Source organism: Macrotis lagotis, chromosome 2 (assembly GCF_037893015.1).
Source record: "Macrotis lagotis isolate mMagLag1 chromosome 2, bilby.v1.9.chrom.fasta, whole genome shotgun sequence".
In the NCBI taxonomy this organism is placed as follows: Eukaryota; Metazoa; Chordata; class Mammalia; order Peramelemorphia; family Peramelidae; genus Macrotis; species Macrotis lagotis.
In genome coordinates, this window is record NC_133659.1 from 151,875,906 (window position 1) to 151,897,765 (window position 21,860).

A 21,860-nucleotide genomic window follows, 5' to 3' on the forward strand; every position below is an offset into this window, starting at 1 on the left:
TTAATTTTAGCCCCAAACAGCCTACCCTTACACAAATGACATCAAAGCTCGTTTCCAAAGGTTCACTGCTCTTTTAATAAAGCTCTGATAAGGGCAGTTTTCTATACGCTCTAACTCGCCTCAGATGCCAGAATTTCTCATCTACCCAAAAATTGTGGGTACAGAAATTACAGGTGTAGTTTGTTAATTATGCCCTGAGCTTCCTTAATTGCCAGCCCAGTCAGCCAGGTGGTCATTATTTTGAGTGGTCTAATTAGTCAAATGTATTCACAAGTATCTACATGTAACCCTTTTGGGTGGGCATGGAAATTATGAAGCAAAAGAAGGAAGGTCCAGTTGAAGGCCTTCCAAAGTTTGCTGGAAAATATCCAAAGAATTCTTTAAAAAAATTGAACTCAGTATTGTTAGTAATTAAAAAAAAAGAGCAGGGAATCACTTTTTAAAGAAGTTGCAGCTCCTACAGAGGAAGAGTGATAAATCATTAAGTATTATATGTAGGAGGTGTTTCTGGTATAACTGGTTATTATTAAGCCACTTGATTTAGGACAAATGGAGAAAAGCATAGTAAACCACAGATTTTGTCTATAGTAAATAACTTTCAGTCTCTCTCTTTAGTATATAATTCAGCAGTAAAATTGTTTTGTTACTATCTATACTATATGAGCAAATGAATATTTACATGATTAAATGATACTAACTTGGTTCCATTCATTAGGAAAAAACCACTTTGTTCAAATCTCCATCTTATCAGTGGACTCTACTATAGGGCTTTTTCCAATCATCAGTGAAGATGTTTTCTTTGTGGCTTTTTAAAAACTTTAGATAGAAAAAAGAAAGAAAATGGCCCTAGAATCTTGTAATCTGTAGTTGGGCTTGATAGATAGCTTCAGAGAGAAATGGTTCTAGGGAAAAACATCATTGCTAAATGTTGATTCTGTAAATAGTGTTATTGCTAACTTTCATCCTGCTTGTAATTTCTCCTGTTACTTCACTCGAATTAGTTGACCCTCACTTTTCTGCCTTTCCCCAACCTTTTTGAGTCTGTTTTTAGCTATGTCTTAGAGTAAGCAAAGACATAGCCACTTAAACTTTGGTGGTTTTTTTTTTTAGTGGAGGGCAGGGAGATGTCTTTTAAGGGGAATAAAAGAGGATATGATAGTGACTTTCCCAAGGGGATGACATTGTGGAAAGTTCTCTGTGATATCACTGACACTGTGGTTTTGTTTTTTGTTTAGATGAGTTCTGGCTCTCTGATGGGTCCATATCGGATAAGTCCAAATTCACTGATCCAGGTCTGATGCCCCTCCCAGATACTGCCACAGGGTTAGATTGGTCCAACCTTGTGGATGCTGCACGGGCATTTGAAGGTAAAGACTAAACTGGCCCAAAGATTGCTGTTTGTTTGTATTTTAATTTATCAGAGTGTTTCTGTACATTTCCAAGAATCAGACTCTTGTGTTATCTAGATAAGTTCGAGGGTATTTTAGTCCCCAGAGAGGAAAGCTCCTCTGGAGTGCTTTTTTCCATAGATCAGAGTGAAAAGGTCTGAAAGTGAGACTCAAGAACTGGGTTCTGAGTCCAAATGACCTTAGACAAATCACTTCCTCTTCTCCTCATCTGAAAGTTGGGTCCTGTTGACTCAGAAGGTCCCTAGGGTCTCTTATACAATCCATCCTGTGACTTTTGTCTCTGTAAGGCAGGGAGCTCCATTTTTTGTCTCAGGATCAGCCATGACAGGGAGAGTCTGGCTTCATGCTCCATCATTAATCTGTGATGTGGCCCAGGAGGTTTCCTTTAGCTTCTAATTTCATGTCAGTTGGTGAAAGATCCATGGCTGATTCTTTTAAAGAATGTTTTCTGGGCCTTTCCTAGAAGTGGCTAGGAAGAACAGAACCACTAGGGAGGACTTGTACATTCCTTCCTTTTAAAATCATGGATCCTCCTGCCCCTTGCAGGAAGAAATTGAGGGTTTTTATATCCTCAGAATGTCACATAGCATCTCACATACAGTAGGTGCTTCATAAATGTTTGTTGATTGCTTTCAGTCAGATGTTCTTGAAGAGTTTACTTGATAGGTCATGGCAGCTTGGTGGCACGGTGCTTAGAGGGCTGACCTTGGAGTCAGGAGGATGGGTGTTCAATCCAGGCTCAGACACTTGACACTTATTAGCTGTGTGACCTTGGGCAAGTCACTTAGCCCTGATTACCTCGCATCCAGGGCCATCTCCTGTCGTCCTGATCCATATCTGGCTACTGGACCCATATGTCTCTGGAGGAGAAAGTGAGGTTGGTGACTTAGCACCCACCCACCCCCACACTCAAATCCAGTTAATGGACTTGTCTGATGTTGTGGTCTTCTTCAAAAATGAAGGACAAACATATATATTCACTTGATAGGTTCCCTAAGAAATGACCAGGTTTTCTAGAATTTCCATCAATAAGGGGAACACAGCTAGCCTCCAAGAACCCCTCAACCCCTCATCTCATTGGTAGCCCATTCCTCTTCTCCATACCTCCCCTGCTGTAAGGGCAGGGCCCAGAAGTCAGAGGTGTATCATAGATTAGTAGAAAGGACCCAGTCATTTGAGACTCAGAACTGTTTAGTAACGGTCTAGGCAAATCACATCACATTGCTGTGCTTCACTTTCCTTATTTGTAAAATGAGAGTTATGCTAAGATAATCTCTAAAGAGTCTTTCAGGTTTTAGATTCTAAGATTGTAAATAACAATGCAAGTTCAACTTGCTTACTGAGTTTAAAATTGCTTCTGAGGCCCAAAGGGTGAATTTGCAATATTGGTATAATTTGAAAAATTCAAAGCAAAGACAATGACTCTCTTAGCCATCTCAGGGGAGATTCAAGATTCTTATCCTCAAGGGCTTTCTATAAAAATCTGAATGGCAGTCTTTCTTAGTCACACCAGATGGTATTGATGATTTGAAGGTTTCTCTCTTTTAACTCACAGACAAATCTGAGTGATGTACCATAGGTAGGGCAGGGGAAACACTGCAGTGTAATGTTGGCTGAAACTGCTCCCTTGATAGAAGGGAAGCCTGCCCTGAATTCCCTGGTTCCCTGCCTTACAAAGTTTTTGTTCTACTTGGGAGCTTCAGGATGCAGCCTTGTAACGATGCCCTAACTCTGGCATTGTCGAAAGCAAGGTATCTATTTTTTTTTTAAGCAAACAAACTAAAAGCCCAAGGCTTTGAATTTGTCTTCTTACATTCAAGATTCTTTCCCTTGCACTGTCCTAGATGATGGAGGCCATTGAAAGAGAGAATTGTTTTGCCAGCCTCAGTTCAAAACTGATCTAGGAAATAGATTCAACCAAGTTAATTCAGTGAATGTTTATTGTGCATCTGTTCTGTTCAAGATCCCACATAACTCCACTGTGATTGTGTGTGTGTGTGTGTGTGTGTGTGTGTGTGTGTGTGTGTGTGTGTGTCTGCACACCTGTGGCCACATGAGCCTGGGACCATAGGGGTTCTCTCTTCAGGAGAGGCTTGACTGGCAATAGTATCACTGCTTATTGTCTTGTTTTCATGGATCTTCACTGGGGAGGACTTTACTACATAAACGCTTGGATCTTGTATGAAGCTTGGCTCTTACTATCATCACCTTACTTGGAGATTTTTTTGGCAGTACAGCTAGAGAAGATTGTAATATAGTGGACAAAGAATAGGATTTTGAGTCTGAGAACCCAGGTTCAAATCCTAGCTCAGCTATTTTTGCCTGAATAACCTTAGACAAATTATTTAACCTTCTTTGGGACAGTTTTTGTCACCCACCACATGGAGAAGTTGAATTTGTTGAACTTTTAAGTTTACTTCCATCTCTAAATTTGTGATTTAGACCCCTACTCAAAAATCATGTTCCCTCAATCTCCAGCCTACTATATGAAGTGGTAACATTACTGCTTTTTTCTTTGAGAATTTTAATTTTTAATTTTTTTAATGCAGATATCCTCTGGAACTGATTTGATAATTAGCTACAGTAATATATCTTAAGAATGAGACATATCTTAATCCTAGTAGGGCAACATTTAGTAAAACACCCTTACAGTGAACGTGTTGATAGAGACTTCCTCAATCTACTCAGACCAATCATTGAGTAACAGACGTGAAAACCATCACTAAATATATACTTGAGAGCTTTCTAGCACTTCTGGAAAAGCCTTCAAGAACTTGGGGTCATATGAGGTGACATTGGAGTTCTTTAGTTGGTGGTATTATTAATACTATCATACATTTGTTTTTGAAATTTTTATTTTGAGTCACTTTACCCAGTTTCCTTATCCATAAAATGAGGACATTAGACTAGATCTTTAGAACTCTTTCCATCTCTAAAATGGAGATCAAGGAATCGAAGCTAAAACTGTAGTATGGTTTTTGAGCTAACAAATCAATATAAAAAAAAAGAGTAGTCATTAGGTTACTAAAATCTGTAGAAAGGTTGTTTTCCAAATGGGAAGAATGTGTATGTGATTATTTTTACTTTGATGAAAGAACTTGGTCAATCTACTTTTTAATCTACTTTTTACACTAATCAAGTTCCAGGGCATTTTAATGAGAATTGATTTAAAAAAATGTTGTTCACTCTTTTCAAAAGTGTCTAACTCTGTGGCCTCATTTGGTATTTTCTTGGTAAGAATTATGCTTTGCTGTTTTCTTCATAATCTTATTTTACAGATGAAGAACCTGAGGCAAAGTATCTTGTGATTCTGTGACAAGTGACTTGACCAGGGTCATACCACTGGTGTCTTGGCTAGATTTCAACTCAGAAAGTTGAGTCTTCCTGACTCCAGGTCTGCCACTCTATCCCCTAGCTGCCAACTAACTGCCATCTAGCTTCCCCTGATGAAAAATACTAGATGATTATTTAAAGGAAAAATCAAATGTTACTACCTATGGACTAAAATGATACATGATAAAATTAGATATGAAATCAGTGTTGATCTTAACTATTATAACATACCAACTTAGGACCATATTCTTAAGAAAATTCAGATGAGAGCTTATCACTATGAGTATTTAGGTAGTAGTTTTTTCAGATACCGGTTTTATCTGAAATTATACAATAGAAGTTGTTTTCCATCTGATTCCAATATGTCTAAACCTGGATATTGACAAGCATCTTAATATTTTGTTTAATATCAGGTTTTTAAAGTAAAATATAGAAAATGCTACATCCCATTTCCTGTTTTCCTAAGTTTAAAACTACCTGAAAGCATTTGGGACACTCTGTATATTTTTTTCATGTGACCCATTTAACTTAACTAGAAGAAGGTCAACTATTTGGAAAAGAAAATTATATGATTTCAAGACCAATGGACTTGTAGTCAGAAGTTTGGGGTTCAAATCTCCGATAATATTTTTATTTTCCTCATCTGTAAAATAATGTTACACTAGATGGATCTGCAACCATATTTAAGGTCCGGATATAAATCTTATGGATTTTTTAAAAAAACCAGTTATGTTGGTTCTTTATCTTGCTATTACTCCAGTTTTCATATCTGTCAATAAGCATGTGCTCAAAGAGAAGGGAATGCAAAAACAAATGAAACAAACCCTACCCTCAAAAAACCTAATTCTATCAAGGAGAGTTGGCTTCTACATCAACAAATCCATAAAAAAAAATTAAAAAATGCAAAGTAATTCGGAACTGGCAGAAGCAGCTGGGAAAATGAGGAAAGGCATCCTTTAAAAGGTGTCATTTGGCAGAATTAAGACTAGAATATTTCTAGGCATGTAGGAAAGCCAGTATAAACACATGGAGACAGGAGAGTGTTGTTTATAGAGAAGAGCAAGATGACCAGATTGACTACACTGTGGAGTACTTCTTGCCATGATTGCCAGTTGATATCTTTCAATCAGCTGTACTCAGTTATTTTTTTTTTTTATTATTATTGTTAGTGGCTAATGGTCCCATGATTAGAATGGTATACTTGGAGTGAGGAAGATCTGAGTTCAAATCATGCCTCAAGATGCTCAATAGTTATGTGATCCTGGATCCAATTTTCTCATCTTTAAAATAAAGATAATAGCCCATCTCTCAGGGCTGCTATAAGGAGGAAATGAGATTATAGAATCTATAAATGTTTTTATTATGCTTTTTTTTAATTCTTTTTTTCTTATTTGATTCTAAATCTTTACAGTGTGGCAAGAAGGAGAAAGGAAAAGAAGAAGAAAGATACCTTAAGTGGATTCTGTATAATTTTTAAATGATTTTATTTATTTAAAGATTTGAAATAGAAGTTTGCTCAGAAGTTTTAGGAAAGAGAATTATGACTTTCTAAATTCTAACTTTCTAACTTTCTAATTCTAAATTCTAACTTTCTAAAAAGTTAGACTTTTTGAAACTTGTTCAAACAATTTATTTTTCTGATGTGGATGAATGGATAAATGAATTAATGAATGAAACATTTACCAAAAACAGGCATTCTGAGTTTAGCCAAACAAATACGAGCAAGTGAGATAATCATTTCAAAGAACTTATATTCTAAGGTGAAAAGACAGGAAGATAACATGCAAATAAATGGAAGATTAAAAAGGAAGGCAGTGGTGGTATGATATGGGCATGTCCAGGAAATGACCTTGTGGCCTGGTCTGGACATCATGGATGATTTTTTTTTCTATAAAAGTAAAGCTTTTAGATCAACAAAGGTTCCTCTTTTTAAGTGCAAATTTAAAAAAAATAATGGCAATCTGACTTTAAAACAGAGTATATATATTATTCCTAGGTTTTGATTCGTTATTCAAAACTGAAGGGTATGAGTTTTGTCATAGCTATTTAAAAGATTTTTTAAAAATTGCCTTATGGAGCTATTCTCCAAAAGATTTTTTTCTTGCATGTTATCTTGAAAACATGTTTACATGCATGTATTTTTACACACATACAATATATTAAATAAAACAAAACCAATAGACCTTCTTTAAAATAATTTTTCAGAAATGAAGTGGTATAGAAGTGCTGACTAATGTCAGAAATGGAAAGATAGATATAGATATAAATGTAGATATAGATATCAGCATTTACTTCTGTATTCAGAAATTAGACTTTATTCTTTGCTAAATAGTTTAAGTCAGCTATGACCTTAAGATCAGACAGATGTACTCACTACTAATATGTTAAATTTCCTAAATATGGCTAGAAAAACTCAACTTTTCTTTGATTCATAAATCCCAGGACATACATTCATAAAATGGAAATTTTATGGAATAGAAGTAAATAGTAACTTTTTCATTACTTGTAGTCTAGCTTGTGTTTTGTTATCTGTTGATGTAATATAGATTGGAAGATGATAGTTTTCTGTTTTAAAAAATCCTTTTCTAATAAAAATAGTTCTTTGTTTTCAATTCAGTTCAACAAGCATTTATTAAAAGTACCTTCTATAGGCAGAGTGTTTTGTGGTAATAAATGAATTATCATATGTCTTAAATAGTTTTCAAGAAGAAAAATGCTTCTAAAGCTATATTGCAACAGAACTAATGTCTGTCTTTGCCTTGGAAGACTCTTTGATAGTCAATGCAAGTTGGAGAGCAGGCTACAAATCACAGCATTATTTTGTACTTTCATTAAATGAGTGTATCCCTAATGATAATTGGTCTTAAATATTCCCCTCCTCACAGGCAACTTAGAGGACAGAAAATATGTTGTATGTAGAGGACTGGGTTCAGGTTTCTGCCTTTGACTGTCCTAGCTGTGGTTGTCTTGTTATCCTCAGCAGTCTCTAAATAATATGAATTGCAGAAAAGCTGTCTGCTCTAATAGACATTCTTCACCCATGAATTCCCTATATAAGTGAAAGACTAGCTCTGTCCATTCAAATTAGACATTTTAATATTCAGCCATATCCAAAGTCAAATTCTTCATGATTGTGCATGTATACTTGCTATCTTAGGACAGGGGAAAGGAAGGGTGATAGGAATAAAACAGTATAAAAAAATGGATGTTGAAAAGGGAGTCAAATTACCTTCCAAAATCTTGTAAATGGAATATAGTCTTTCAGGATCTCTATGATTCATTGCCCATGGAGACCCTGTTTTTCCTCAAGGAATTATCATTTTGAATATTAGTTTGTCATCAGGAAGCATCTTTGTTGACTAAGTCACAAATATACAATGCAAAGAAAATAAAGCCTTTTTTTGGTCCTTTTTGATCAAATACTTGGAATTGTGGGAGGCAATGTAATATATGATGAGAAATGTAGTTTTGGAGCTAGACCTAGATTGAATCCCAGGTTTGCCACTTAATACACCCTGCATGACCTCAGACGAATTACATAACCTCTCTGAAATGCAGCTGCTTCATTGTAAAATGGGGAGGTTGCACTAGAGGACCATAGTCCTTTTCAAGCTTTACCTCTAACTCCTTGATCCTGTGAGCCCCAGATACAAATACACAAATACATTGAGTAATCAAAACTTTTTAATTTTCTCATATGTGTGTGTACATATATGTTTTTATGCCTATAATATATACTTTCATACATATATATATATATATATATAGTATACATATACCTATACTCCTATAAAGAGTATGTGTATGAAGGTGGTATATTGGCCTATGAATGATCTTAATTCTCTCTCTTTACTTCCTTTATGTTCACCACAAGATATAAAATATACTCTGGTAATAGAATATCTAGATTTGGGTTTCATTGTTATTCTCATTGTAGAAAAAGAAAAACCTGATTTTTTTAGATGTAATCATTATCCATCCGCCAGGCCAACCATTCCCTGCTCATGGTCTCTTCTCCAGCCTGTTACTAACCTTTTGTTCTTCTCTCACATCCCTTACATCTACAAATTTTTTTATACTTGAAACATTCTTTACAATAGACTTCCACATTCCTGCCCAATTGGTTTCTCCTTGCCTATAGCCTCCAAGATGGGAAGCCAGTCTTCCTGCTTGAGCCAAATCTCCCCCTCTGTCTCTTTACTCCTACCCTGTGCCCATAAAAATGTTGAGCCCTTCTGACTATCTCCTCCTAGCTGAACTGAACAGTCATGACCCTTAATCTTAGCCAAAATGCTCTAATCCTTGGACTGCCTAAGTTTCCCATTGTGGGACAGTATCTTACAGATGAGATTCCAGGACAACATCTATGGCCATATCCCTCCCTTGTCCCTTCCCTACCCCACTTTGGAAGGGTTAATCCTGACCCCAGTATAAGGGATACCAAGCTTGGAAGTGTCAGCATTGGCCCCATTGTGAGGGGGTAGTTCAGGGACTCCACCAATTCAGAAGATCCCATCCTGTTCCGAATGTGAGGAGTTCATTGGACTGCCTCTAATTACCCTTTACTTTTTGACTTTTGTCTCCTGCTTTTATTGGATGTCTTCATTTCAGCCACAAATCTCTCCCTTTTAGGATATCCCTTAAATGCCACAAATAAAAGAACTTTTTTCATTATTGAGATGCAGAAATCATGAGTGATTCAGACAGATGCTTTTTTAAAAAATAATTTAGATATATTCCAGTGAGATACATTGGCCTACGAATCATCTTTATTCACACATTCTGCTAGATACCATTTCCTTGTCTCCTCATTTATATTCATTCTGAAATGTAAAATACATTTGGTGATGATAGAATAATCTCAGCTTTATTATCATTGTATTATGAAAGACACAGATTTTACCATGGTTATTACAAACATTGTACATTTATTATTCACCTGCAAATATCATTCTCAGACCTGTAGAAACCAAATAGCTTGCAGTATCAAGTTAGAAACATGTCTTTCTTTTTTTCCCAAAGAAATTGATGTATAAAAATAACCATTCTTAAAATAAGGCATTGTACAGAGCTATCACAATATAGAAATCGACTTGAAATGATTGAAGCACATAGATATCCAAGGCAGACGTGGGATTCTGGTTTTAGAAAGTCACTTTTAGGAAGGAGGAAGTCACATTATATTTGAAAATCTGTTGTTTTATTAATGGTTCTGCCTGACCTTTGCCCAGCTTTTTGTTGGTCAGCAAGTATGTGTTCTACCTGCTGCGGTCACAGCACTATTCTAGCAGATTTGCCGCCCAGGCTACAAGCACCCTTTGACGTTGCCTTTGACATTTTAATTAACTAAAAGTTGGTGACCCTCCATCTACCTAACACGTCGAGGGTCTCATTAAAAGTGCTCATTCAGCAGCCCAGGTAGAAAGTAGTGTGGGAATAAATGAAGAGCAGAGAACCATCAGCCTGCAACCAAATAGCTTCTCTTGGTCATTAGATCAACTAAGAAAGTTTGCAGCAGCATAAATGCACCTGCTTCCTACTCCCTGAATTCTGCCTTAAAATACCTGGGTATGCACATACACACACACACACACACATATACATGCACATAGGCCCACATGCACACAGTGACTTTGAAGAACAAAAACACTATCCTCAAGTAAGGGATAATTAGATGTTTGTCTGTCTCCTTTTCCTACCCCTTCATCTAAGGCTAACCTCCAACCATGATTGTTCTCATGGGGTGAAGACATTTCTTATATTCCCCTGGGCACCTTAGCTTCTTAAATGTTAAGGCCATATCTTGCAACTTGTTAGCTCCACTTGGGTGATAAAATTAGACTCTAAAAACAGTTATAGTAATTAAATATTAGAAGTCTCACTTGCCTTGATATTCCTTTAAATTTTTAGTATTTGGCTTCTACATCTTGAGTTCATCATCCTGTCTTCCATACGGATAGTGTGATTCATCCTAGCGAGTCATTTAAGTAAAACGTGTGTGTGTGTGTGTGTGTGTGTGTGTGTGTGTGTGTGTGTGTGTGTGTGTGTTTATGTAATGTATCTTTTCTAAGAACTTTTTATATCAGACCACAGCCCCCAGGTACAAAATGTGGAATGTAACCATCTAGTTAGCATTACATAACAATCTGGCCAAGCACCAAGCACCTATTGGAATTGTTTATTCTTTTTTAACAAACATGATTTGCATTTGATGTGACAATTATTTGAGCCTCATGCAGGCTCCAGAAATTCTCCAGTTGAGAGAGATCTTGTTCATAGGAAAATTCTAAATCTTATTTCAGGTCTTGACTCAGATGAAGAGCTTGGTCTGGTCTGTCACCACACGGCCTATCTAGGTGATGGTTTGGGGTGGATCGTTGGCTCATGATGTTTCGTAAACTTTCCTTTACATTTCTTATTATGTCTGCACGTCTGCATGGTTATCTGAGCTCCAAGGGTTGGGCAAGAAGCAGAAGGGAAGGTGGGCCCACTCATTTTGTGGCTCAGTCTCTCTAGTTGGTGTGTTTTTGATTTGCTTGTTTTTTTGTTTTTCAATGAAGGGGAGGGGAGAGATTGGATCAGGCATTCTAGTTTTTAAATTATCATCAACAAATTAGCAAACATTCATTCAGTGAAAAATTGAATGCTCTGGTCACTTGGAATTTTAGAAAACAGTTTGGTGGCAATGGGGCTGTCCTAACTGCTCTGGAGAACCTGTCTGGACAGCCAACCATAGTGTCTGTCTTCAGGAAGCACGATGGCCTGCCTGGTTAAAACCAACACAGAGCTGAACCAGAACTAGTTTATGGGCTTTCTCTCTCATTTTCTTAAGGCCAACTGTTTGCACTAGCCTGTGGATTCATTTTCAGTAGGAAATGCTACCTAATCGAATTGTAGCTAATCAGAAGCCTTGTGTGTATGTGTGCTTTCCCTCTATAGATCAGAGAGTAGCATCCTTCTGCACCCTGACAGATATGCAACACATTCAGGGCTTGGAGGGAACTCAAGAGATCTCTTTGTGTGTGGACCCAGCCAATGGGAAAGATTTCATGGATACAGATGGGTAAGTAACCTTTTGTAAAAAGTAAGGACTGGGTGGAAGAAGGGAGGTAAGGGGACAGAGACAAGCCATATCTTTTTTTTATGTTGTTGATCCATTTTTGTTTTGGGTTAAAAGTCATGGTAGCATTTTTTTAAATTAAAAATAAACTTTAGCTGGTTTTGTCCTCCCATTCTTTCTTTTTGTTGTTTTTTGCAAGGCAGTAGGGGTTAAGTGGCTTGCCCAAAGTCACACAGCTAGCTAACTATTAAATGTCTAAGGTCAGATTTGAACTGAGGTCCTTCTGACTTCCATGGTTGGTGCTCTATCCACTGTATCACCTAGCCACCTACTGTCCTCCTGGTCATAAAGGAAATTTTGCACATCCCCTTCACAGAGCAGTAGCCTAAAAAGAACATTAGGTGTAAATTTATTTTTTCATCAATAAATCTCTTTGAATAAACATTTTCATTCAAAATAAGAGTCCTCTAATTATAAACCGTAGCTTGATTTTATTATTATATTCTTATTCATCATTCTTATTTTTTTTGACTAAATGTTAAATCAAATTATTAATAATGCAAATTAAACTTAAAGTTGTGCCCCCCTCCACCAGTCATTTAATTTTTGGGAACACACCCTTGTTCCCATCCCATTAGAGTTAATGGTAGGCTTCAGGGTTGGAACATTTCAGTCACAACTTGAGACCCACTGCCTGCAGAGAAGCCTCTGGTAGCCTGCCCTAGAAGGGAAGAACATCACCAATGGCAAGGAGTGATGCCATCAAGAGTCAGAATGGGGCCACTTCAATAAGTCACCCTCCTAGCTAGTCCCATCCTCCATCTGTCTCAGTGCGTGAATCCTAGCCTGGATCCTGCCTAGTGACTCCATGATGCGTGATTTGCTTGATGGCGGGAGAACCAGTCCCAACATTTGTGCCATATGGAAATATATGTTACCTCCCTATCACACCTTAAAGTCCTCTTCTCAGAACCCCCCCCCCACAGGAATCTTATATATTATCTCTAGTTGGGTTAAATAAATAAACAAGCAAACAAACTTGGAGAGAGGCCCCTGGACTTCCTCTGGCAAGCCCATTTCCCTCACAGGTGGCGTGCATTTGCATCTTCTGGCCTTTGCTCTTGGTTCTGCCCTCTGGGGGCCAGAAAGAAGCAGCCTCGCCCCTCTTCACTCAACAACCTTTCCAATACTTGAAGACAGCTATCATCACTCCCTCCCCATACTGTCTCCTGGGAACTTGAGCCACTGTCTAGTTGAATATGCATTTTTAACTTACAGAGTCCTGAGAGTATTCCTGTGAAAGAACAGGTGATGAGTCAGGAGGGCTGAGTCCCTTGTCTGGTTCCCAGGATGGCCAGTTGACCAGAGGTCCAGCAGTGTGTCTCCTAAAATCATTTGGAAGAGAGACCATGCTGGTGTAATGGAGCAGCTACTGGGCTGGAGTCGGGAAGGTCTGGGTTCAAATCCCATTTGACACACATTGGTTTTGTGACCATGGACAAGTCACATCGCTGCCCAGTGTCTCGTTTTTTTCGAGCTTGGGCTTTTTGAGTTCTAGGTCTATGGTAAGAGTTGGTGAAATTCTCAGCTTCCTTCCCAAAAAAACTCAGAACAGGATTTTAGGGAAAAAATAATAATAAAAATAGTAATGTTTCCCCTTTAGAAATCCAGTTGACTCAGAATGTTTTTTTTTCTTTCTGACCTGGGCAATAATCACAAATCATTTAAAGAAAAGAAAACATAACAACTGAATTGTAACCTTTGACTTCAGCCTTCCTTATTGTATTGTATTATTTGATAGGGAGCGTTCTCCATCAACTCTGACTGGAAAAGTTAATCAGCTAGAACTGATTCTTCGACAACTTCAGACTGATCTCCGAAAGGTAAAACAGCCTCTTTTCAGCCCACACATCCTCCATTCTAACCCATTCAACTTTTTTCATCTCAGTTCCATAAGAATTGGTGACTGCAAGGTGGGGGTGGCTTCCATCACCCTACACAGCTGGCATTGTTGAGCCTCCAAATCTACCTCTGGACTAAACCTGTATAGAAATAAATGAAATGCTAACAACATTAGGGCTAGGACTCATTTCTTTTGGAAATGGTGATGACTTAGCTGATGTCTCCAGTTTTATCAACCCCCTCCCTAGCTGCCTGGGTCATTCACCCCAGGTCAAGACTTAATCTGGCTTCTTTAAAAAAAAAAAAAAGGAATGTTACCAGTTAGCACACCAGTTTGTAGAGGATTAGAGGTGAAGCTTCTGAAATCCTGACTATTTTAGCTCTGTGTTTGTGTGTGCTGGGGTGGGGAAATGTTTTTTTAGTATGATCAATATGAAATCAAGGTATAAGCAATTAAGGGAAAATGAAATATCCAGCTATTTATTTTATCATTCTAACTACACTGCTACCAGTTTTTTAGGTTTAAATAGTTCACAGTATAAAAAAATCTTAGACAATTTTATGATTCTATGCCTAAAAATAATTTTTTTAAGCAATTGAAATATTTAAATGTCACACCACTACTATGGACAAAGCAAAATATAGGAAATAGAATGGGTTTCTCCCTTCCTTGGCAGAAGTTTGCAAGATGAATGCTTGACCCAGAATCTATTGCAAATGCAGTCTCCAAAGCAAGCTATTGGACTTATTGACTATTTCATCTGACTCAGTTGCTTTTCTACCACCAACAGGAAAAACAAGACAAAGCTGTTCTCCAGGCCGAAGTTCAGCACTTAAGACAGGACAACATGAGACTTCAGGAAGAATCTCAGACAGCAGCAGCTCAACTGAGAAAATTCACAGAATGGTTTTTCAACACCATTGATAAGAAATCTTAACTTCCAGCTTTCTAGCCAGGAACCGCTGTTGGCGCTCCTATCCATTTGAAGTAGCAAAAATCTGATTTTTAACTGTGCTTACAATCAGTTTTTAGATGTTTCCGCTATTTCCGCTCTGTCCAACACCATTCATCCAGGCAAGGTTTGGGGTGGGAGAAGGGGTGGGGGTAGGGGGGACAAGGATGGACCTCATTCATGGTAGCCATCGTAGGACAAGAGAAGGCAACAGACTTCAGTGTGGACATGAATGTAACTCCTGGCTTGAAAATGAATGTAATTCCTGGTGTCAGTTTAGACTTCTCATTTAAATTTACTAATAGGGTGCTTGGGCTTACCTCAAGAGGAAAGACAGTTTAAGTTTGATTTCCTATATTTCAGATGATCTGGTGGAGAAGTTATAACAATTTACAGTAACCTGGGCTTCAGTATTGTAAGATAAAGATTAAAAACAAATAACCAGACATATACTTTAAAGTTAAAAAGGTGCTCTATTTTTTTGGCTGTACAGTAGTTCAATTTCCACAATCACATTGTCATAGCAATAAGAATGGAGGTATAGTGATTAGTCACAAAAACTGTGTTGAAAAATCAGAAGTTAGCACTGATGTGTTTAACACTAGGTTGGATGCAATTACATTAGAGATTTATTTATTTGCAGGAACAAATGGTGCCTGAATATTAACAGTGTTTTGATTTTTTTTAAGCTTCACATGCCTTGTAAATGGCTCACTGGGTAGTCTGCTTCAATTCTTAGCTCACTTTTGTATAGTTGCTTCACTGGGGTGGGGGTGGGGGGGAAGACAAGTACAATACCACTTACTTATGAAAAACTCACGTATGGTGTGAGCCAGCAAGATTCCCTTGTCCAATGCCAAAATTTGTTTATCTTTGTACAGAAGCTTTGATCAAGTGTCTTGTATTTAACACCCTTATTTAAGCTTATTTAACCTTAAAATGTTAATTTTATAACGTTTGGTTTTATCTGCACTATGATGATGAGGGCAGTTAGCAGCAAGCTCGCGAATCACTGAACTTGCTAAGATGACTTGAGGAGTGGAGAGAAAATTCTAACAGTTGGATGCTGCTAGTATACAATTTGTTTGTTACTGCTTTACCATTTTTAATTGTTTTATTTGAGAGAAACATACCTTTTGCTTTTTTAATAAATGTTTTAAAAAATCAACAAATGAAGAAATGGTGTGGACGCTCACTTTTTGATTTTTTTTAATTTTGGGCCAAAATCATCTATTTCTTAGAAATCTAAGAGAATTTTTAATATTTTGTTATTGTAGTTGTTCTTGTCATTTCATTTCAGCCTTATCTGATTCTTTGTGACCTTATTTGGAGTTTTCTTGGCTAAGACACTACAGTAGTTCATAATTTTCTTTTCCAGCTCATTTTGCAGATGAGGAAACTGAGGCAAACCAAATGAAGTGACTTAAGAGAATTTCTTAGACAATAAGACCTCTAGTTTCATTATCTATAACATACTTACCAAAGCAGTGTTGCTAGAGGATCTCATGTTGTCTGTTCTGAACTGACTTAGAGAAACCTGTTGCTTAATTCTGCCTCCTCAATTCTAAGAAAATAAAAAAACTTCATAGTGAAAGAATGCATGAATGAGTGAAGAAATGAACATATGAATGAATGAATGAAAAAGCATTTATGTGCTTTTCATGTGTATGTAGCATTGGGAATACCAGTGAAGAAATGAAGATAGCCCTTGTCTTCAAGAAACTTAAGAGTCTACTACAGAAGATAGAATGTGCTGAGATTTGCTGAGAAAGCAAATATATAAAGTCATTTCAGCAGAGAGGAATTTGGAGGAAATCAGGAAAAGCCTCCTTTAGGGGGTGGCAATAGAATCAGTTGAAGGAATCTAGAGAATCTAAAAGATTTCACACTCAACTGCTCTACCTTTCTTAATGAAATTATATTTCTTAGATCCCCTGATAGAGAAAATCAAAATCCATGTTTATTCATTTCCTTAGAAAATTCTGATTAAAAAAAAGTTTAAAAAATGCTTTGCCATTTTAACAGGGAAAAAAAAAGTGGTACAGTGGTTAGAATTCTAAAGTCTGAAAATCTGAGTTCAAAAATGATCAGATAATTCCTAGTTATGTGACCCTAGACAAGTCACCACTCTGTGCTGCAGTTTCCTCATTTGTAAAATGGGACTGATAATATCAGCTAGCTCCCAGGACTTTTGTTATGATATTCTAAAATCATTTGGCAAACATAAAAGAGCTATTCAAATTCTAGCTGCTATTATTACTTCTGGTATGGTCAGAGTTGACAAAAAACCTCATGTTGTGGGAGAGCAAAAGCACTTAATTGACCTAATCAGAGAAAGTTATTGGCCCTCATAACTATCCTCAACTTCCTTGTAGAGATAAGGAAAAGGATAAACATTTATTTGTGGACCTCAAGTGGGAGAATGGTATATGAGTGTAGAACCACCATCTAGTTCCATCCAATCAACTCCATAGGACTTGAATGCTCACTGAGAAACAAGAGGGCTGTGTCCTATTGAGTTCTAAATTGATTGATTGGGCACAGCTGCCCCAGAAGACCACATTCCTGCATTTGGGTTCCAAACACAGCACAACTTGAAATCCTCACCACCTTTTTTTTTCAAAATTTATTTTAAAAGTTGGAAATTTTACTATCTAGGATCTAATTAATCAAGCATTGATACAGCTGTTAACATCTGTGCTCTCTGAATACAAGCTGATGTCTGGTTTTCATTCACTGTAGCACACATTGCCTAAAATCTGTAATGAACCATTTGTATGTGTGTGTGTGTGTGTGTGTGTGTGTGTGTAGTTTTTTTTTAATGAAACAAATGGAAATGGGGCTAATGAGCCCCCTTGGCAAACAAATGTCACGGGCAGCAAGGCTGAGTGTAATTTGGTAATGAAACAAATTCAAAGGTTAGACAACCATGGACCCATCCACAAATACCCCTCAAGCTTTTTGGCACTAGTTTTGGGTTATCACAGCTTTTTATCAAGTGAAATTGTTGAAGAGGGAAGGGTATGTGGGAGAGCAGGGGTCAAATCCAATAGCATTTTCATAAATATCTGCTGCTCCCAAATTACGACTGGCTCTGAAGGAGAAACTGTATAAATAAGCATCTACAGATGGAGATTTAAGTCCTTGGCAAAGATTTCTCCTATCATTATTTATAAAAATGAATGGGTTGTGGATGTTCTATATATCCTTGCCCTTCTTAGCCCATGACCACAGTCATGGCATCCCAAACAGTGTCTAACTAAATGCTCCATTAAATTGGAATAATTAAACATGGCAGTCATGTGTTCCACTAGGAGCTGATTAAACACCTTGTAGAAATGATTACCAAACCCCATCTGGGCTGAGGGCTTGCCAGGTGGCAAGCTGAACCCCAACCCCCACCCTGGTTTTGTGAATGGCAAAATCCTTTAGATGAGTTGTTCTATTTGCCTTTAAATGAGGTACTGGTGGATAGAACTAATACTGCCCATGGGATAGAATGGCACTTCGGAATAACAAAGGACCAAAATCAATTGTTTTCACCTCCTGTTGGGATTTATTTCCATTGTTGCTCTGCTGAAGCAAACAAAAGTCATTAATATATGGATGACTTCATTTTGAAAACAATTCTCTTTTGAACCAATATTTTATTTGGAGCAATGGGGATTGGGGACAGTATGGTATATCATAGGGGTTGAATGGGACTTGTGGCTTATAAGATGAAGTAATATATGCAGCACAGTGCCTATTGCTCAAGTACTGCCAGTGGAAGAGGATTAAAGAATTCTGCCAGATGGCAAAGGGAGAAGCAGCCCACAGAAGAGGCAAATGCTCCAGTTAAAAAAAAAAAAACCTTGGAAAGAGCAGGTCAACTCTTATAAAAGCAGTCAGTTCCTGATCAACAGAGATGTTCAAACTGAGGTTGGAATGCCCACCTGCTGGGGTTGGTTTTAAAAAGAATTCATGCCTCATAGAACAATATAATCTCTGAGTTAGAAGTGAGTCCAGGGGTCATCTAATCCAACTCCTATCTGAAACATGAATTCCCTAAAGATACTGTTCAGTATCACCTGAACATTTCCCACAAGAACCCTATGAATGAGATTGATCCTGGGAGTGGTTAGGAGACTTCAGGATGATCACACAACAATGGAGACAAAATAGTTCATGCTTGGCCCTATTTTTCAATCCTTTTGTGAATCAATGTGAAAATTCTTCCAACCATATAGAATGCAACCCATCTACAATATCTCATCCTGTATGATGTCTGTCCTCTACTAGTGAATCTATTACCCTTTGGACCATCTGATATTTTGATTCTCCTCAGATCACATTATTCCCTTCACTACCATTCAATTATCATTCAGTTCCTACTATATGGCAGAACCTGAATATCATTGTAAGCTGGAATTTTACAGCAAGGAGCAATTTGGGATATACTAAAGAAAACTAGAGAACAAGGGAAGCAAGAAAGATGAAAGGTCCAATGGTATCTGGTTTTAGTGCTTCAGCAATTCCATAGCAAGAGATAAGATTTCAGAACATAATTGATGGAGAAAGATTGTTGAATAATTCAAAAGGAAATACAATCATAGAGCCAGAAGGAGCCCTAGAAAGCATCTTGTCCTATACTATAAAAATAATATCCAGAGAGGAAAATCATTTGCTGAAGAACAGGTGCACACACACACACACAGCTTGTTGGTAGCAAAAGGGGATGAAATTCATGTATCCAACCCTAAGTCAGTGGACCTGGGAAAGACAGAGTCCTCTGAAGCCAGGAAATCTCTTTGATAGAGAGCCAGCTCAGGGCTATGGATGGTTTAGTGGTCTTGGAGTCAGGAAGCTGATGAAGCTCTCATTGACTTCAATTTAAGACTGTGTTCTGACCACTGACAAAAGTACCTTGAAGTTAAAGAAGGGCAGAAGACAGATGCCACTCTCAAAGACTCACAGTCCAATAGGAGAGACAAGATACAAGTAACTATCTACAGACATAATAGCTACAGAATAGATGGAGAAAAACCAACAAAGGGAAGACACTCACTCTAAAGGGAATCAGGACAGACTTCTTGCAGGTGGTTTTAGTCACAATCTAAAGGAAGCCAGGAGATGGAGAAGAGGAGGGAGAGTATTCCAAGCATGGAGACAACCAATGAAAATGCAGAAATGGGAAATGTTTTCTGCAAGTAAGCAACAAAGCAGCCAGCATCACTCCTCACAGAAAGATGGAATCCTGCCTTTGGGACTGCATGATCATGGATGCATCAAGGACTTGTATTCAAATCTTTGCTATTTGCATAGGTTGCATAGCCAACTCAGACTTCATGTGTAATTCTAAGTTCTGTTCTAGTTCTCAATCTATAGTCTTGGAATTCTGTGAATCTCTCTTCCTTCCTTCCTTTCTCCCTCCCTTCCTTTTTTTTCTTTTCCTTCTGGCAATCAGAGTTAAGTGACTTACCCAGGTTCAGACAGCTAATAAGCATCTGATGTCACATTTGAACTCAGGTCCTCCTGACTCCGAGATTGGTGCCCTATCCACTTTGCTATTTAGCTGCCCTAGTTTTGTTTTGTTTTTGTTTTTTCTTTTTCATTTGTAATCAGTTATCATATTAGCTTTAGTCCCCTCTTCACAGACTTTGTATGAAGTCTCTGAGAGCTCTGAATATATGACCAAAGACCCTAAATCCTTTGCAAACTTTCAAACCACTCTGTCATTTATTAGAATCAGAATGCCAATTAGGATAAGGGTGGACAATAGTTATCTTCCTGGCACAATTGTATAAATCAAGACTCAAATGGTTGTTATTCAAATGGTAGTCCTCCTAATATTAAGAATGGAAAATCAGTACTCCTTTTCAAAGTCACCTCTTTCTAGAAGGAATCACTGAGACAACTTAATTGTTGAATACAGCCGATGCTATATTCCCAGCCCCATGCGACTGAAGACAACCTTGAGCCTGAAGTAATTACTATTTTGTAAATTAAACAGGATCTAACACCTGGGTATAATTGCAAGAGCAGGTGTAGCACCCGCCAGTTGCAGGCGATTTGGTCTCTGGAGCCACCCACACTGCGACCTGGGCTGCTCAGAACCCCAGTGTGAAGATGTGTCATCTTTCTGCTTGTCTCTCCAGTAATCAGACAGAAAAATGAACAAGCATCCATCTAACCCAGTTCTTTATTCGATCTGACATCTCCCTCTCTACCCTCAGGGGAGGGGAGAGGGGACGATGGAGGGAGTTTATACTTACGGAGGGCATTAGAACAGGACCCATCCATCTTCATTCTGAACCTCTTGGGACTCCAGGCTGACATGTGTGCCCCTTACCTGAAAAGATCTTTGGCAAAACCACTGTGGTGAGCACTTTTCAAAAGGAAATCGAAGGATCTGTCTATTGATAACCACACCATAAGACTTAAATAGATCCAAAACCACCATCTATTTAGGGAATTGGTTAAGTATCCTCTGCTGCCCTTGAGAGCTATAAGAATCAAGAAAAGAGTTTTTAATACTCTCTTTCAGGAAGGTCTTGTTTCTGCTCACAAGGGAATATTTCAAGACTGAGGGTTGGAGGTGGGGGATGAGGGAGAAGAAAATAGAGAATGGACAGATTTGCCTGTGCCTAAGCTCCCAAAGTGTTCCAAAACTTGAGAAATGAATAAAAAAGTACACATTATATTTTTAATTGGATAATTAAAGGGATAGGGACTGGACTTATGATTTAGGAAACTTCCAAATGAGGAAGATCTCTTTGCCAATTCAGGTTAGTACAGTTCCTATAACTTAAGAGTAGCTAAAAACATTTAAAGACTAAGTGATTTACCTACAGTCATGTAGCCAGTTTGGGACAAAAACAAGACTTGAACCCAGATTTTCCTGGCTTCAAGCCCAGCTCTTTATTTAGCAGACCATGTGGCCTCTCTGAGAGAATTAAAGACAAACTGTAATTATTGTACTTGGTTCCTTCAGGGATTTGTAATTAAGTTAAATGGCTTGTGCCTTCTCCAAAGACATGGAACAGAAGAGCAGGGTTGATTCTTAAAGACTGTTTTTACTCAATACAAGAAGGAACCCTCTTCCCATTAACCACCTTTGAGGTGTTAGACAAATCTGAGTGATGAAATATCTTTTACCTTGTAACAAATATCAGCTCTGCTAGCTTAGAAGCTATGTTTGAGGCAATAACTTCTTCCAAATAA

At 37.8% G+C, this 21,860-nt stretch overlaps 1 protein-coding gene across 10 annotated transcripts in view; it reads left to right on the plus strand.

Moving 5' to 3' along the window:
* Positions 1-15,820, plus strand: part of SIPA1L2 (signal induced proliferation associated 1 like 2) — a 253,060-nt gene extending 237,240 nt beyond the window's left edge. For 4 of the 10 annotated variants that reach the window (XM_074223003.1, XM_074223001.1, XM_074223000.1 and 1 more), the window contains 5 exons: positions 1,236-1,367; positions 11,045-11,098; positions 11,682-11,805; positions 13,604-13,685; positions 14,496-15,820. In XM_074223003.1, the coding sequence (XP_074079104.1) occupies positions 1,236-1,367; positions 11,045-11,098; positions 11,682-11,805; positions 13,604-13,685; positions 14,496-14,642 (539 nt within the window). In that variant the 3' untranslated portion in view covers positions 14,643-15,820. The remainder of the gene's footprint in view (positions 1-1,235; positions 1,368-11,044; positions 11,099-11,681; positions 11,806-13,603; positions 13,686-14,495) is intronic. The other 6 variants (XM_074223007.1, XM_074223008.1, XM_074223005.1 and 3 more) reach the window with 4 other exon arrangements.
* The last annotated feature ends 6,040 nt before the right edge of the window (positions 15,821-21,860 follow it).